Raw genomic sequence first — 19,348 nt, forward strand, 5'->3', positions numbered from 1 at the left:
AACACAACTATATTGTGTGTAGACAATATTCTGCTCTGTTTATGAGATATTACATACGATAGTGACATTTAACACTGAGCTAATAAACATACATTGTGTATACAACAATAATACTTACTGTTACATTGAAATTGACATGTTTGAAAATATGCTGTGAGATGTTGAACACCAGAAGAGAACTGATAGTTCTCAAAGTGGATAATGTTTCTGCTTATGATGATACGACTAAGACACATCTTTAATATACTTCATATCCTTGAGAGTAATGATAATGATAATGATTATGAGTAATGATAATGATAATGATAATGACGTTCAACATTAATAATGATAAAAGAGGGTACTTGCTTTATAGCAAGGGAAAAAATGAAAGTGTGTCCATTTTTTCCTCCCTTGAAGGGATAGTTCAGATTTTTTAAAATCAAGTTGTATGAGATCATCATCATCAGCGTAATGCAGACTTGTGGTCGGTGATCAGACCTTACAATCCCTCGCCGTTACTGTACCGCACTGTAACCTGTCTATTGTTGAATATGTCTTCCACAGGGGATGAAGAGATTGTTTTACGACAGAGGTAGAGGACTTCACCCGTGCATGCAACTACGTTCCACATCACCAAAATCGAACCAGGACTCGGATCACAGGACTAAGTGGGAGGTAAGTTACCGTTGATGCACTACACTGGGCATTTTGGCTATTTTATATTTAGAAAAGCAACCTATGTCGATATGTTCATATTTAAAGATGACAAAGCATATTATTAATGTTATTAGTTTTAACAATTCAACTTATTCTACTATATACTTCTTCTTTGCAATGTTCTTATATGGGCTTAAAGTTTACCACACTTTACACAGTTGGTTTGGACCGAATGGTAATTCAAGACTAAAACGCTTTGGTTCAAAGTTAGCAGCCCGACCTCACAAGCTCCTGGAAATAGTTGGGAGTGTGAAACAAACAAAAAAAAATTTAGGCAACTTACAGATGAGGCGTCCCACTTTCTTCGTGGTCAAGTTCAGGCAGGCTAAATCACGGAATAACTTGTAAACACAGTGAAAGATGTTTCTCTGCGTCTGGGATGTGCTTCAGATGTGACTGGCCTCATGATGCCAGAATGCTTAATAGGAATAACTCAATAAGATACTCCCGTCTTTTCTCTCTGTTTAACCCAGGAGTGTCCTGAGTCCTGCCAGGGACTATTTGTGGCATGCCGCTCAATTTTTAAAATCGTTTTTTCCCATCCTCTGCATCAATGCAAACGATGCGACTATATTAGATAACAAATATAAAGTTGACTATAGGGATGTTATTCAATGTGTACAGGGCTCTAATGTAAATTTTTTTAGAAGGTCATAAACAAGTTTTTTGGCTTTAATTTATTTGCAACTATAGTGGAACCTCAGTTTTATTGCCATAAATATGTCTCGGTTTAAATAATACATTTGGACAAACCTAACTTAACCAAGAGAGCACACTTTTTGTTTGATTCCAATGGTTTATTTACAGAATAAACAGACCAGACGGTGTTTGAACAGAAAATGTAAACAATGAACATTATGAAAAACAAAAAAAGAATACCAGAGCATCCAGGTAGGTGCGTTTGATAAATGCCATTCGTTCGCTTCTCCTATTCAGCAGTCTTGTGCTTTGTAAATTCCCATTTTGGACTTCAAATCTGCCTTTAAAGTAGGATTGTCACTGGCTGTTAAAGAGTAACGTAAGAAGAAGCACTTTGCAGTGCCTTTCATATTATCCACCAGAAAAACCAGTCCACACTGATACATACAGTGCAATCATTTTAAATCATCCCTGCTTTAAATTAAACATAAAAGGTTCTTCAGCCAGCTCGAACCCCATAAAATGGAGCACGCATTTCAACAACATCAAACAAATACAATATTCATAAAAATGGAAGTCCATGAAGAAGTGTATATATTGTTTATATATTAGCATCGGCTGACAGAAGTGTTTGCATACATTATGTGTCCCAAGTTATGATTTATACTGAGGTGTATTTAGACGTGAGGATGTAAATAATGCTTGCTAAGCCTATGATGACGCCAATAGCTAAGGCTGAGATTAAGGCACTTAAATACAAAAGAAAAGATTTAAAAACATGATGTAAACAGTGTTGTGGTCAGGGCACAGAAATACAGTAGAATAATACTGTCAATCTATTGTAGTTTTGTAGGTTTCAGTGAAAATAGGCTAAATATTTGGCTTAGTCAAAGCTAACCTATTCTGATTAGGTTCACATTTATTGTTGTGACACTTTTGCAGTTTGGGCTGTGTTTTTTTTGTAATTATTTTGTTTTTGGGGGCTGGATATTCCCATATATGGATCTCTTTAAAGTAATAGGAAACCTCTTTATTCGCCAATGTAAGATGTAAACAAAAGTGAGATTAACAACGTTCTATTACTATATTCAGACAAGCACAGTGATGTGAAATACACTCTTCTACTCCCGAACCTCTGCACACAAAAGGGTGAAAATGTGTCAAAACATGCACTCCTACTGTATTCCTTTTTTTGACAAATACACCACATGGTGGCGCCGCTATTAAACTTACTTTGAAATTTTCACACAGCTCAATCGCAGCCTATAAAACACCTACTGCAATTTTAGGGTGATGTTGTCCTCTGTTTTTTGTGTTGTATATTAGTAGCTGCATCGTACAGTAAATCACCCTGCTACCTCAATATACAGTCGTCCCTCGGAACATTGCAGTCTGATTATTGCAGCTTCACTATATTGCATTTTTACAAAGAATAAATTATCACCGTTTTGTGGTAGACTATGGTATATTATTAGTCCAAACACAAGCAATATACAGTATTCTGGTCACTAGGTGGCAGCAATGACACAAAACATTGCATCAAGTCAGCCATGGCATGTTCGACATGATACAGTGAAAAAAAAAAAACTCCTCACATTCCGTGTGAAAGTGGTACGTTTTGGGCTTCTTAAATCTAGAATAAAACATTTGAGGCTAAATGATTAGGTTGGTAGCTTGCAGCCGTCTTGAGTCCCTGCAGCATTAGAGTTGCGCAATGTAAACCAAGAATAATACGAGTGTAAAGGTTACTATGGGGTTGTTATTTCATGACTACAGGGCTCTAATAATGTTAAAAACCCTAACTGTAATGAGGAATGACTATACTTCACTATGATTTACTTAAGGAATAAATTACAAGTATTGTATGCTTTATGCTATGGCTTTTAAAAAATGTTTTTACACGACTTTTTTCAAATTTAGCAGACACATTAGGTATTTGTATTGAATCAGTTTTGCCAATACCAGCCTGAATTTGACTCAGTATTGGATAGGAGATGAAATCAGTGCTATTGCACATCCCTACTTACAAACTTTGTACCTAATTGCTCATTAATCATTGACCATTTGTCTAATGAATGTAAACTTTGAGGATATCTGTATTAGATGTATGCTATCATGTCTAAACATTCTGACCACAACCCATAGGGGGCGCCAAAATGTCACATACAGTCACGTAAACATTATTAATCTCACCTACCTATTGTTATTCTTTTGTTTACATCTTCTCACATTAGCAAGGTAGATTTGTTTGGCCAAATTTTCTATGTATCACCTAGAATGGGCCAGGAACTTCGCTGAATGTGGTTACATCATGCCCACTCAGGGTATTAAAGGGTTAAAAAAAAGAGGGTAAATACAAAAAAACTAAAAAACTAATTATTGAAATCTAACTTTTGGAGCAACCCGGCAGCTCCAAGTAGGGATCCAGTAAGGATGGCGAACAAGAGGAAGTATTGTTAAAGCAAAACAACTTCCACAAAAAAATAGTGTCCTTGTGGTGGTTAAATGACTTGCATTCGCTTTCTACATGCCCTGTGAAGATTTCCAGCACACCCAGCGTGCCAAAACAGCAACATCAACCAAACACTAAACATGTGTACAACATCTTTGGATTGGTGGCACAAATGATATATATATATATTAAAAAAAGAGCGTTCATTATGTAAAAGACTGGAGTGGCACAAGAGTGTTCCTATATTAATAAAGGAAGTGGCAGATATATAATACTGTAATACTGCGAAGCCATGCATGGGTGTTCAAAGCCAAAGCCCACTTAACAACACATTAACTGCCGGAAGCATGGGAACTCCTGACGCTTTTAGAAAAAAGATGGGCTAGTTTTGCTCCAATGATAAAAATACCAGTGAACCAGGACCAAATGTGTGATGCAAAATGCACCCTGTACACTGCAAAAAAACACCAATCTCAGCAAAACCAAGGTAAAAAAAAATGCTCATTTTTGACTGAACTCTTACTATGGTAGAATAATGGCTTCAGAAATATGGACTCAAATTTGAGATACGACGCGGAACTGCTTGAATCAAATCCAAGCTTTCTTGGATGTTGGTGTATTATTTTCTTTACTGTAATTGAGCCTCTGTTCATTAACCACATAGTCTCCTATCATCGCCGGGTGCATGGTCTACAAAAGCAGATAAGCGCTGGGGTCTTAATTAGTACTGTGTGACAACACACCAACACACCCTCTGATGTACGGTTTATTTTTATTAACGCCACAAAATGGCAGTAGCTGCATCCGGCAGCTTTATCTATCTCTGCGTGTACTTTAATATGTTGCTGTACTGTTGTTTATAATTAACTCATCAGCAGTATTAATGCTGGCTGTGCAGTTGGCCCCTTACCACCATTACAACATTGGTTCTGTTGCTGCTGTGTTGTATGTAATGCAGCATACTTGATAATCAAGAGTTCTCCCAGTTCCGGTTTCTCATGCGGTCCTTGATGCTATTACAACATTGGTTCTGTTGCTGTTGTATTGTGCACATGGTAAGAAAAAATATTTTTTGTGAAAAATCGGACAAATCAGATATTTAATCTCACTTGGGCTTGAGTTTTTGCAGTGTACAGTATCTGCCCATAGCAGAGTATTGAACTACAAGTGTGGTCACTGCCTCAAAAAACTGTAAACAATGCAATGCTTTTAATTTGAAATATTTACTTGTGGGGACATAGTCTTGGCGGTCTGACTGAAAACGACCATCACGCTTCTTCAGTAGTAAGTACTGTTTGAGTTGAATTGTGGATTATACAGCACAGAACACCAAGGTGTTTAGGCGTTTTCCTTCGCATGGCCGTCATTTCTTTGCAGTTCAAAGAACCACAAACCTGGGATCTCACCATCCATTCTGCTGTGTAAAAATCCTAAAGGTTCCTCAGCCAGGTTCCAGAAGGGTCTTTAGTGCAAGTCTGATTGGATGCTAACCAGCTTCGTGGATCCTTCGAGAACTCCTGCAGCTTTGGGCTGGCAACACTTCAAAGTCAGGACAGTCAACTCTGTCGCTGAAGCTCAGGCTACTCAGTCAAGGCACCAGCCGATCCTCCCGCATCAAATTTGGCAGATTCACCAATTCCACATAGCATTTGGTTCCCTCACTGGATTTCTGCTGGATTTCCAGTCTGTCCGTCCACCTCAGCTTCATCCATAGTCTCTACTGAGTTAGACACGTGTGTTGGGTCTTCACAGCTCATGGGCGACACCACTTTCTGACGGTTGTCTAGCGGGATGGTGGTGGGGGAACAACGGTATAGGTGGCTACTGGAGACGAGTGGACTGGAAGTAAAAATGGTCCCAGGAGGGTCTATGCATATGGTGGGGAGAGTGCAGTGGCGAGATGGGTTAAGGCGGTGGGAACGTCCCCCTGCTGGACGGTCGCAGCGCCGCCCTTGTGGTAGGCGAAGGCAGTCTTTACAGGACTGGTAGGAAGGTTTGACTTTTAAAGGGTTGCCAGTGGTGGCGCTGTCCTGATTGGATGAAAAACATAGCAACAGTCAGTGACAGCAGCATAGGCAATATTACACATTATTTTACACTTTTACACTTCATTTAGACACACGTTATTAATCCATAATAGAAATTGCTTGGTTCCAAGTTGTAGAAGAAAAAGACCAATACTCTTAAATAGAAAGCAATGCAATATGAATAAAATATAATAAGTCATAAAAAAATATAAGAAACAAGATTTTCATATAAATACAAGTACATTTACAGTTTATACAAGAGAGGGCAGATGTCAGTGCAATAATGTTGTGAATGATCTTTTACAGACAGGAGAGGTATTATAGACGTTCACCTGTAACGTTCACTGTGGCAACGGAACTGGAGGAGTCCGTTGGAGAATAAGCTCTACTGCCCCTCTATTGTCCGATGGAGTGGGTGGGGGTTGTCCATAATAATGGATTATATGATGTGATGACAAAATATGTACATACATTAAATTAAACAAATAGATCGATAGACTCCCTTTATGCTGCACGGCGGACGAGTGGTTAACGCGCAGGCCTCACAGCTAGGATACCCGAGCTCAATTCCACCCTCTGCCATCTCTTGTGTGGAGTATGCATTTGTGGGTTTTCTCCGGGTACTCCGGTTTCCTCCCACATTCCATAAAAGGCATAATGCAACAAGAAAAAGCTTGTGTGAAAAAACTGATTGCTCACCTAAAGTAACTGAGACATTTCTAAAGCTTTGGGACTCCAGCTAACCACAGTGAAAGGCGTTATGTACATATATGTGGCGAAAACATGAAGAGTTGTGAACCTTCCCAGGAGTGACTGGCCAACCAAAGTTATCCCAAGAGAATCAACACTGCCTCTGCTGGTTGCAGCTAAGTCGTGCACACGTTTGGCTTTGATTATTTCAAGAGAGGCATTTACTATAGCAATGAATGAATAACATTTATCAAGAACATACGGTAGAGCGCAGGCCTCACAGCTAGGATACCCGAGTTCAATTCCACCCTCTGTGTGGAGTTTGCATGTTCTCCCCGTCCATGCGTGGGTTTTCTCCGGGTACTCCGGTTTCCTCCCACATTCCAAAAACATGCTAGGTTAATTGGGGACTACAAATTGTCCATAGGTATGAATGTGAGTGTGAATGGTTGTTTATCTATATGTGCCCTGTGATTGGCTGGCCACCAGTCCAGGGTGTACCCCGCCTCGCGCCCGAAGACAGCTGGGATAGGCTCCAGCACCCCCGGGACCCTCACGAGGATAAGCAGTAGAAAATGAATGAAATGAAACAAATTTCAACTCACATCAAAGGCGGCCGGGCAGCTGCGTTTGGCAGCTAGCCGGTTGCTGTTGTTGGTGTTCAAGTTGGCAAGGCCTAACCGGCTCTCTTCCCCGGATCGCTTCCCTTCAGAATGAGCGGGGGTTTGAGCCAGGGCGGCCATCTCGGCTTCCTCCTTCTTGGCCTCTTCTTCGTCCTCTTCCTCAAGCGTACTGAACTCCAGTCTCAGTCTCATGTCTTCCAGGGGGTCGAGGCGCCCGCATGTCTGAGCGGCTGTACCCTCGCCTGGCAACGTTAGATGAGCCATGGGGAAGCCCTCGTCCTCTAGGAGTGCATCTCTCTCCACGTCTTCGATCTCGATGAAGACTCTCTCCATTCCAAGGAGAGGGGGGCCCCGCACTGGGGTCGAGGGCTCGCTGTCTAACGCAGAGTCTGACAGGCGCCTGAAGTAGTAGTTGTAGTTGAGGGAGTCGAGGGGTTCCATCTCTAGACCTCGACAGGGTGACGCCCCACAACCTCCCCAGGCTTCCTCCTCTCCCTCTTGGCCCGAACACCGGCTGGATGCTTGTAGCTCATCTGAGCCTTCCTCATCACTTCCTGGTCTCCATAGCTTGTTGTGCCGCTGCTTACTGGAAAGTGAAAAAAGTGGCAATAGCTGTGTGTTTGCAGTCATCGAGTTTTATGCAAAAACCTACAGTACCTTGCATCCAGTATTCCCTCATATTCCGCAAGCTGTCTCATGAAACCTGCGTTAGGCTGGGCGATGCTTCGCTTCTGCTTGACAAAGTTATACGCTTTCTCCAGAGGCCAACCATACTCTTTCATTGCGTAGGCGATAACAGTGGAGGCGGAGCGGCTTACACCCATCTTACAGTGCACCAGGCACTTGGAACTGTTCTTCCTGGAGGACAAAACACATATTAACATTACATTAGAAGATCCAGGACACTTTGGAGAGACTACGTCTCTCAACTGGCCTGGGAACGCCTTGAGATCAGTCGGCCTCTGCGACCTGACCTTGGCTACAACTACTATTACTACAGTGTGTATTAGTGTCACCTGGCTTTGACAATAAAGTTGTATGTGTCGTTCCAGTGGGCTAGCAGGTCGGTGACGTCCTCGTCATACACACGGACATTATGGTAGGAGAACATCCCTGGGAAGAAGTTGTCGATCTCTCTGGTCACATTTAGAATGTAGCCCACTCTGAAACAAATTCCCAAGCTTCTGTTGGTCGGGCTACATGGAGCAATGAAAACCAAGAGCTGCTGATCCTTACCCACAGTCACGCAGTTCTTCGAGGTTGGAAGCGTTCCATTCTGAGCCCTATACAAGCAAAAGCACAGTATCAGAATAACTGCCACGTACTGTACTTAAAACCTATGATAGTGATAATTCTCACCAAATAGACATGGTCAAAGATGACGGTGGCCTTGTCCATCTGTCCCAGTATCAACAACATCTCATTATCTATGAACTCCTTGTATTCGGTCAGGTTGCAACTCATATGCTGCTCCAGCTCCGTACGGATCTGAGGAGAAGGCAGAAAAGTCAAACAAAAAAGTTTTGAATATTGAAATATAAATACAGAAGTCATACAGATAGAACCCTCATTGCAATGAAGGTCTCATACCTCCTTGGAAGTGATGTTCTCCAAGTCTTGAAACATCATGATGCTGCGTAGCTTTGCTTTAATGAGACACTCAGTCCGCTCCCTCTCAGTCGGCCTGCAACAAATTACACAAAATCAGAGCTGCCCCTTTTAAGAATAAGCACCCCTCATACGCACAAGAGATCCATGTTGACAATTTATATTTAGCGAGTAGCGGCACGCCGCGCACTTGTCGGCCTGATGCCGATCTGAAAGCTGCATGAACCCCTCAACGATGCAATGACAGAGCCAAGAAGGCAGCCTGGCTGTCAAACATAGTACATGGGTGTCCAATGTGTGGCTCAGTACACAAATAAAATAAACAAAACCCAGCTAAAGGCGGCGCGGCGGTCTAGTGGTTAGCACGCAGACCTCACAGCTAGGAGACCAGGGTTCAATTCCACCCTCGGCCATCTCTGTGTGGAGTTTGCATGTTCTCCCCGTGCATGCGTGGGTTTTCTCCGGGTACTCCGGTTTTCCTCCCACATTCCAAAAACATGCTAGGTTAATTAGCGACTCCAAATTGTCCATAGGTATGAATGTGAGTGTGAATGGTTGTTTGTCTATATGTGCCCTGTGATTGGCTGGCCACCAGTCCAGGGTGTAAGATATGCCTTTATTTGTCCCTCAGTGGGGAAATTTCGCTCTCGCCCAAAGACAGCTGGGATAGGCTCCAGCACCCCCGTGACCCTCGTGAGGATAAGCGGTAGAAAATGAATGAATGAAAACCCAGCAAAAGATGAAATGTAACAAGTAAAAGCTAAAATGTTAATCCTAAAAATATACTTAAAATTCATGTTAAAATTTCGTCTTGTTCTCGTGGGCCAAATCGTTTTGTCTCATCTCAGAGACACCCCCTAGTATGTACAATACGTGGGTCTTACCGGTCTACAAACATTGTAGGGGAATCGGGCCGGGTGGTCTCCAGGTCGGTCATAGCATTCCACTCGTTGATGCAGCTCTGCTCTGATGTGATGCAGCTTTCATAGAAGGCCATCCACGTAAGAGCGATGCCTCCCGGGAAGTAGTTGAAGCGGCGTGACACCTCGCATGCCTTGTGGAGGACCTGCAGGGCAGACCTATAGGGAAAAAAACAAAAAAACATACATTGTGAGGGGTTTCAAAATTCTGGAAATAAAATAGTGATAACAAGGGACTTGAATGTCGTTGAAAAAACTTTCATTGCATGCAATGAAGACATTCATTTTACATTTAGAAGGTCTAGTTATAAGTAATGGGGTTATTTTATTGGATTTTTTTTTTTTTTTACAAATCAAGCTCTAAAATGTTAATCTCTATTTTTAATTATATTTTATTAGTTTTAATGCCTGTGTGCTGATAAAATTAAGTACTCAATGAATGAATGAATGTACATCTTTCACGCCACAGTAATTACTAACTAAATGTGACAGGTGTCAAAGAGGGATACTTGTAATGCTGAGAACTGGCCAGCAGATGGCACTGTGACTGCATCAGCATATAAAACGAACAGTAGAGTAGAAAATATGCTCAGGGTCACCATGGATGGACTGTATATGTTTACATATTTGAAAATGGATGCCTATACAAGACTGAAAACTGCCTAGAACGTAGTGGAACATTGAAGTACTGCCTACTGTATATTTACATACATGATTAAAACTTAAATCCATAAAGTGACTCACCACATGGCCTGCACTGATACAGGTTTGAAGACATGAGAGCGACCCGCTGTGTTGACACTGAAGCCTCTGAAGGGAGACGAGTAGAATAAAATGAGGAGGACAAGAAGGAGGTAAAGAGTGTAGCATGTATGGGTTGTAAACACAGCCGTGGTGGGGAGGCAGCTATTCAACCTGTGGAACATTCCTCCAGCTCACACAGAATGTTACCAGCTCAGCAAGAACTGGTCCCACAGTAAAAAAAAACAAAAGAAAAATGCAATTCACTTTTGAGCCACTGGAGGTCATTAAAATGGACACATGACAGGAAAGTGGTTCTCAACTGGTTTGGCTGTGGGACCCCGTCACCCTTCAATGACCTAAGTGGTGACATAAATTGAGTACATTTTTAATGCTAACTTGTCATATATATATATATATATATATATATATATATATATATATATATATATATATGTACAGTGAAGAAAATAAGTATTTGAACACCCTGCTATTTTGCTATTTCTCCCACTTAGAAATCATGGAGGGGTCTGAAATTTTCATCGTAGGTGCATGTCCACTGTGAGAGAGATAAACTAAAAAGAAAAATCCAGAAATCACAATGCATGATTTTTTAACAATTTATTTGTGTGATACAGCTGCAAATAAGTATTTGAACACCTGTGTATCATCTAGAATTCTGACCCTGAAAGACCTGTTAGTCTGCCCATTAGAAGTCCACCTGCACTCCATGTATCATCCTGAATCAGATGCACCTGTTTGAGGTCGTTAGCTGCATAAAGACACCTGTCCACCCTATACAATCAGTAAGACTTTAACTTGTAACATGGCGAAGACCAAAGAGCTGTCCAAAGACACCAGAGACAAAATTGTACACCTCCACAAGGCTGGAAAGGGCTACGGAGCAATTACCAAGCAGCTTGGTGAAAAAAGGTCCACTGTTGGAGCTATCATTAGAAAATGGAAGAAGCTAAACATGACGGTCAATCTCAATCGGAGTGGAGCCCCATGCAAGATATCACCTCGTGGGGTCTCAATGATTCTAAGAAAGGTGAGGAATCAGCCCAGAACTACACGACAGGACTTGGTCAATGACCTGAAAAGAGCTGGGACCACCGTTTCCAAGGTTACTGTAGGTAATACACTAAGACGTCATGATGTGAAATCATGCATGGCACGAAAGGTTCCCCTGCTTAAACCAGCACATGTCAAGGCCCGTCTTAAGTTTGCATATGACCATTTGGATGATACAGAGGAGTCATGGGAGAAAGTTTTATGGTCAGATGAGACCAAAATAGAACTTTTTGGTCATAATTCCAATAAGCGTGTTTGGAGGAAGAAGAATGAAGAGTACAATCCGAAGAACACCATCCCTACTGTGAAGCATGGGGGTGGTAGCATCATGCTTTGGGGGTGTTTTTCTGCACATGGGACAGGACGAGTGCACTGCATTAAAGAGAGGATGACTGGGGCCGTGTATTGTGAGATTTTGGGGAACAACCTCCTTCCCTCTGTCAGAGCATTGAAGATGGGTCGTGGCTGGGTCTTCCAACACGACAACGACCCGAAGCACACAGCCAGGAAAACCAAGGAGTGGCTCCGTAAGAAGCATATCAAGGTTCTAGCATGGCCCAGCCAGTCTCCAGACCTGAACCCAATCGAAAATCTTTGGAGGGAGCTCAAACTCCGTGTTTCTCAGCGACAGCCCAGAAACCTGACTGATCTAGAGAAGATCTGTGTGGAGGAGTGGGCCAAGATCCCTCCTGCAGTGTGTGCAAACCTGGTGAAAAACTACAGGAAACGTTTGACCTCTGTAATAGCAAACAAAGGCTACTGTACCAAATATTAACATTCATTTTCTCAGGTGTTCAAATACTTATTTGCAGCTGTATCACACAAATAAATTGTTAAAAAATCATGCATTGTGATTTCTGGATTTTTCTTTTTAGTTTATCTCTCTCACAGTGGACATGCACCTACGATGAAAATTTCAGACCCCTCCATGATTTCTAAGTGGGAGAAATAGCAAAATAGCAGGGTGTTCAAATACTTATTTTCTTCACTATATATATATATTTACTATATGACACTATTGTTTTTCTGGCAAAGACCCCGCGACCCACCAGTTGAGAATCACTGTGATAGGATATCACATGTAGCTCACCCGTCTCCATCTAAGTGGATGTTGGTGTCACTCCACAATGGCAGCACCATCCCAATGGAGCAGCTTTTCCTGGAAGGTTTAGACAGATGTTAATTACAAATTCTTAATAAAGAATGAACCCTGTGACGGGTTGCGAATCGAGCTTTAATATGAGTTGGAACATATTTTAGCATCACTGGGAGCACTTCCTGCTTTCCAGCATGCTTTGCTAGAGTGTTTTGGAAATAGGTACTAAAGTGACATGCTTACAGTTCACAAAGTTGTTGTTTATTATTCTCTCTACTAGTAGTGGTAGTGATCTACCTGTTGTGTGTTAAATTGCTGTGATGATTTTGGTTTTCTTTCTTTTATGACATTATGAGTCAGCCTGTTTTGTTGAGTGATGACCTCATGCAATTTATGATGGGTTCACAAGCTCATTGTGAGTTCATTCATTCATTCATTTTCTACCGCTTTTTCCTCACAAGGGTCGTGGCTGTCTTTGGGCGAGAGGCGGGGTACACCCTGAACTGGTCGCCAGCCAATCACAGGGCACATATAGACAAACAACCATTCACACTTACATTCATACCTATGGACAATTTGGAGTCGCCAATTAACCTAGCATGTTTTTGGGATGTGGGAGGAAACCGGAGTACCCGGAGTAAACCCACGCATGCACGGGGAGAACATGCAAACTCCACACAGAGATGGCCGAGGGTGGAATTGAACCCTGGTCTCCTCGCTGTGAGGTCTGCGCGCTAACCACTCATCCGCCGTGCCGCCCATTGTGAGTTCAAAAATTAAATGAAACAGTGATAAAAATAATTTCATATTTGTTGCCAATACATCAGGAAACTCACTGCACTGTGAACCTTTAGGTTATGCAAATTACCACAAACCCTCAACTGCATAAACCTTCCTTTTCCTTGGCGCACTGCCACCAGAAGAGCCTACCTACTGTATTCATCAATACATTCATCAGACACAACACAGCTTTTATGCAATAGTGTGTTCTCAAGTGAGCTAAATTACGTTTTTCGAACAACAAAACTGCGTAACACAGAATGTAATAAAACAAACAGCACCTTTTAAGTTTACAATGTCCAAAAAAGGAGATAAAGAACCTGTCTTTGTCTGTGAAGTCCATTCCCAGGACGATGTTCTCCTCCGTATCCTGATGGCCGTTGGTGTAGATGACCACCATGTATCGAACTCGCTCCGACCAGCCGCTCTCCAGTCGCACAGCCTGGAAACAGAGTGTGTATTTTAAGTACCAAGCCCCATGTTTTCAACAATGACTTAATGGGTTGTATGCATGCTAACATAAATGTAATACAGATATTGTCAAAGTTTTATAATCAGACAAATAGTGACTTATGGACAAATTAGTGCTATGACATTTTGGTTGATGGTGGCTATGTTTTTCAACAATTTTCTCAAATTTTACAGACGGGCTTGTCCATCGCCTAAATTGTAAATTTCGTACTAATTTGGCTAAACATCTTTGAGTTAGTGTTTTTTTTGATAGAGTGCATTGAGCTATGTGAGGCATTTGAAGTTAAAGGGTCAAACTTTGGTGTATTCCAACAGCACCACCAGACAAACATATCAGTAGGGGTGCATATTTTGACATATTCTGACCCTTTTTGTGTGCAGCGCTTCAGGAGCGGGATAAAATGCGATCAAACTTACCAGCTTAATACGATCTTCAGAGCGCAGGATCTTAAACATGACCTGCAGGTGTTGAGGTAAGTCACCTGAAGAAATTTAACAACAAATTATTGTCATACTGCTCGCTTGTGGCAAGCTGGTGAAAGGTGCCTTTACAATACCAATGAGGTGAATGGCAAGTGGTTGGTTTATTTTTTTTTATCTACCTGCATGTTTGTGATGGGTGGGAGTCCTGGGTCCCTCTGTGCTGCCGCCCTGCTGGAGGAAGAGGGCTGCACCTTTGACCATGAAGAAGCTCTCGCTGAGGCTGAGGAGAGCAATAATGAAATGTTAGCGAGATTATACAAAAATAACACAATTTCAAGTCCTGTCTATTTCTAGCATCATTCTCCTTAAACTCGGAATTAGCATGCTAACATCCAGATGGATAAATGTTTTTTTCATAGAAGAATCCTCCTCGTCCAACAATCAAAAATAGTAACCGTACGTCATTGTTTAATCTTTTGACGTTCAACGCATTCTTGTCAGAGCGCACACAGCACATTGCAGAAACGCAGCCTTTCCACATACAGTCATCACATATGAAACAAACAGCATGGCCTCTTCCCCCATCCTAAGGGCATAACGGAGCTGTGAGGGCTACAATAACTAGTAGAGCGTGTTTGCGTTCATGATGACATGGAACACACAGCCTCATTGTTTCACCTCCAGCACAGCACACAAGGCCTCGTCTATCTGCTTCCTTTTAGTCAAACGGTGCCATTGTTGGTGGGAAAATAATGCTGAGATGGCAATAAACAACGTTACACATATTTATGTTACAGCTTGCATTTAAGGATTCAGTCCACAAATATGTTACATTTTATATTTCTATTGTGTTTTCATGTTGTGAAATGCCCAAAGGAAGGGTATCGGTAGTGTCTACCGGTCAACAAACAGCACTTTTGGTACCACACTACTCTAGTTCCGCGACTCTTCTTAACTTTTTTTTTACTACACCGAACTAAACTGCACTGCTAGGTGGAAACTAGTGATGGACATGATTAATTGACTTCGGAATTGATTGTGGATTAATCACATCTTGTTGCACTACTTGGCGGCCACCAGCAGAGGCGCTATTTATCCAAGTTATTGTAAATGCTCTCATTAATGCTTCTAGATCAATGCTTCTTAAATGTACTGCATGTCATTCACAGCGTTTTTGAATGCATCTTCTGAATGCCTTATATATTTATTTTAGTTAAATTAGCAATTTTTATGCTCGATTTAGACAAAAAAACAAACAAAATTTGCCTCAATGTGTATATTTTTGACTAATAGTAAGCCATATTCAACCATGAAACAGCATGATTTATTAATTAACATATTTTGGAAAAATAACCAGTCCAGGGAGTACCCCGCCTCTCGCCCAAAGACAGCTGGGATAGGCTCCAGCATATACGTGACCCTTGCGAGGATAAGTGGCATAGAAAATGGATGGATTTAGGGGAAAAAATAATAAAAAGAGAACCCACAAAATATGACATCCGTCCTCGTTGCGGTTTGGGTAAATAAATACCAAGCTATAATTGGAGCATTTAAGGTAGTTTTGTATATAAAGAATAATGCATGGAAACAGGTGTTCAGAACATTCAGTGAGAGATTCTGTCGTCTCATAAAAAAATAACAAATTAACTAATCATTAATTTTGCCCACTCTCAAGGAAATTAAGCCACCTCCAGCTTCACAATTGTTTTTACTGCTAAATAAACACTAACGGTCAAATGAACGCTGCTGTTATCTTACACGATGCCCCGCTGAGTCCAAACAGTTTTCTCCAGCAACTGAGGCAGCCTGCTGGCCTTACGAGAAGCTCTCACCATCAGACGCATCCTGGCCCTCCAGATGTCACAAAAACAAACAGCCGCCACTTTTAAACGCTATCTTCTCTAACCGTCCCAGGACGTTTGATTAAAAGCTCCCTTCATGTGCCCACATCTCCTTCCTTCCTGTGTCTGCCCGGATTCCTCGCATCAGCTGACCCCACTTGGTGCCACAATGCCGTCATTCATTGGAGAGTGGAGAAACAGAAACTCTGCGATGATGAATGAGTGAGCGGGTGGGTCCAGACAAAGCATGACGCGACGCGTTTCAGCTGAGCACACAACAGACTAAGTCTTGGCCATAAATCACATCTTTGGTGACGTTGGCTGGATTAGAGGGGTAGCATTGGGACTGAGATTTACTGCTTGCTTATGTAACCCAGTGGAGGCATTCTTTGTTATTATTATTATTAAGCAAAGAAGGCTTCCTTGTATTGTTACGTCATATTGTTACCCTCTAGCATAATTTATAACACATACAGACAAGGGGAGACAACAATGTATTCATTTGAACCCCTTTGACGTTTTATGATATATTTTGCTCATACAGTGTTTCCCATACATTCATTTATTTATTTGTGGAGGTCTGCCACAAATAAATGTGGACCGCCACAGACAAATTTGATGCTCCACCCCTCCCCACCTTGTTAAATTCTGCCCTATAAGTTCATCTTTGGCTGCACAGTGACCGAGTGGGAGCATATAGACCACACAGTCAGGACATCGGGAAGACATGGGTTCGATTCTCCGCTTGTCATCTCTGTGTGGAGTTTGCATGTTCTCCCTGTACCCGGCCTCCTCCCACATTCCAAAAACATGCTAGGTTAATTGGTGACTCCAAATTGTCCATAGGTATGAATGTGAGTGTGAATGGTTGTTTGTCTATATGTGCCCTGTGATTGGCTGGCGACTAGTCCACGGTGTACCCTGCCTCTCGCCCGAAGACAGCTGCGATAGTAGTACCCCCGCGACCCTAGTGAGGATAAGCGGCATAGAAAACGGATGGATGTTCACCTTCGCTCATTAACACAGTTTAATACAGTTTAAAGAGACTGCTCATTATGTATTCACTCTTCACGCTCTGTGATTGGCCAGTCACACACAGCGACCGTCTCTCCCTAGACGGACTTTGCAGGCGCCACTCACAGAGGAGCTGAGCGGTGCCTCGTTCACGTACATGGTGCAAGGCTGACGTACGATGCTGCCTTTAACACGCATTGTACGAGTTTCACACCGACATCTGCACTGCAACACTTTAAGGCGCATGCAGAGGTAGAGGAAGCCACTCATGATACTACAGTACAAATGCTGGTACTGCCATCTTGTGGGAGTAATTTTTAAAAGTACATCAGGAGGATTCCCACAGATGTTAATGCCAAACCTGGCGCTTATTTACTTTTCTAGTCTGTTTTCTAAGGTTTTTATTTTAAGAGAATAAAGTCCTAGTTACATGTGATTTTAAGTTAGGATATCAGAGGAGCACAAAAAAATGTGTATGTATAGGAGACGAGTTAGATTTTAGTATAAATTAAATTTATTATTATTAATAATAACAATAATAATAGTAATAACAATTTGTATTTAGTACAATAAAAGTTTAGTAACATATAACAAAAGTATGACTTGTAAAATTAAAACTCCGTAGTACAAATACTGTGGTACATAAACTGTGAGTTCAGAAAATTAGAGAAACTCACCATTGGTTATTTTTTCGGTCGTCATCACTTCCAAAATCCTGAAAGATAGAAAAATAAGGCAGATAATTCAATAAAAAAAGACCTTCCAATGATGTTCTTCAAAACAAACAACCACAGAGCTTGTTTTTGTTCTGCGGATCAGACCGCCTATTTAGAAGCACATAATACCCTCCCCACATAAAACCACTAAATCGGCAAAGCTTTATCCTTAATATTCCCTTCCCATTTGACAAAAACTGGACGGATGCATCATTTATGCCTGAAATTGATTATTTTTATATAATAAATAAAATAGATTGTATTAAATAGATTATGTTAAGTTATATATTATATTAATATGTTATTTATTCATTTAAAATGTGTGTCCTTAGACCTTTTAGAGCCCAAAAAGGAAGTTAGCAGAGTCCACACAGGTAGCACCATTGGCTTTGTGATACTCTGCTGCCCCCTGTCAGTCGTAGGTGTCAAATACACGTACCAGCTCCTTGACTATTTTGCTGATTTTGCTTCTGTGCTAGAAGTGAAACGCCGTGATTATGACGAAAGTTGGGAAGCATTCGACTTCTCGGGTGCTGAACTTATTGCGCATGTGCGAATTTAGGCACATGTGCGAGCTCTGTGACGGGTGACTCAACTGAATTGAGTACCCGATTCACCCCAGTGAGTCACTCGTAAGAACTCGAGTCAGAATCCAGATTCCCCATCACGCTACTGGGAGGTGTTTGTAATATTTTGGTTGCCTCATACACGTTCAAAATACTAGAAATAGATCTTGAGTAGTAGTGTACTTGTTCTCCACCATGTTTAAACATTTCCCCGCAATCAAATCAGTATCTGTGCAAATGCAAATGTGCCTAATAAAGTGAGGGATGCGCTGCAGTAAGAAAATGCACACTTTGTTGTGAACAGTATAACCCCCCCCCCCATCCCCTTTACACAGACACAGCATAATAAGTCCATTATTCAAATAATAGTGAAAGAAAACCCCATAGCAGCCTAGCATGTTCGATTCCAGCCTGCGGTAGATGCAAAGAACTATCACGGCTTTCCCACTTACCTCCCCCGCGCTGCTGTTGGTGGTGCTCGCCGAGGATGCTGCACTAGGGGTGGGAGAGCGTTGCAGAGTCACCAGGGCCATGGTCGGCGTCCTGCAAGGGAGGAGGAGGAGGAGGAGGAAGAGGATGTGGGAAGATGCGCCGCGGACTGCCTCTGCTGTCACCAGGGAGAAGAAGAAAAAAAACCGCCGAGTCAGACTCGCATCCAGCAGCCTGAACGCCGCTCCCCCGGACGGTCCACCAGGAGAGTCCTAGCAGAGCTCCAGTGCTTTGGGCCGAGCATGGAAAGCCATGGCGATGTCATTGCTGGAGTGCATGCAAGGAGACAAACAAAACAGTGTGCGGGTGCATGCAAGCGGGGCACGGATGACATGCAGCTTTGGAGGACGCCTCTGATTGGCTGGCCTAGTTTGCGTGCGCGCTGTCATTGGGCCAATGTTGTCAAGGTGACTGGCCAGACTAGATACTATGCTGTAGTGGTGATGGAATTATTTTATGTACATGTTATGACACAGTAG

The 19,348-nt window shown here is 42.0% G+C and overlaps 1 protein-coding gene across 3 annotated transcripts; it reads right to left on the minus strand.

Annotated features, from left to right (window-relative positions):
* Positions 1 to 1,475: 1,475 nt before the first annotated feature.
* ssh1b (slingshot protein phosphatase 1b) lies at positions 1,476 to 19,177 on the minus strand. 3 transcript variants are annotated; one of them, XM_058051213.2, is made up of 15 exons: positions 18,833 to 19,177; positions 17,776 to 17,813; positions 14,423 to 14,523; positions 14,238 to 14,302; positions 13,670 to 13,791; positions 12,564 to 12,632; positions 10,403 to 10,468; positions 9,623 to 9,817; positions 8,721 to 8,814; positions 8,490 to 8,618; positions 8,367 to 8,413; positions 8,147 to 8,293; positions 7,788 to 7,988; positions 7,113 to 7,716; positions 1,476 to 5,820 (listed from the first exon to the last, which is right to left on the minus strand). In XM_058051213.2, the coding sequence occupies exons 1-15, from the start codon at positions 18,911 to 18,913 to the stop codon at positions 5,449 to 5,451; spliced, it is 2,331 nt and encodes a 776-aa protein (XP_057907196.2). In that variant the 5' UTR covers positions 18,914 to 19,177; the 3' UTR covers positions 1,476 to 5,448. The 3 variants fall into 3 exon arrangements, with proteins under 3 accessions (XP_057907196.2, XP_057907205.2, XP_057907214.2); XM_058051222.2 differs by lacking the exons at positions 17,776 to 17,813; positions 18,833 to 19,177 and adding an exon at positions 16,002 to 16,417; XM_058051231.2 differs by lacking the exons at positions 17,776 to 17,813; positions 18,833 to 19,177 and adding an exon at positions 16,076 to 16,415.
* Positions 19,178 to 19,348: the final 171 nt, after the last annotated feature.

Source organism: Doryrhamphus excisus, linkage group LG10 (genome assembly GCF_037039965.1).
Source record: "Doryrhamphus excisus strain RoL-2023G ecotype Guam linkage group LG10, RoL_Dexc_Guam_v1.1, whole genome shotgun sequence".
Classification (NCBI taxonomy): domain Eukaryota; kingdom Metazoa; phylum Chordata; class Actinopteri; order Syngnathiformes; family Syngnathidae; genus Doryrhamphus; species Doryrhamphus excisus.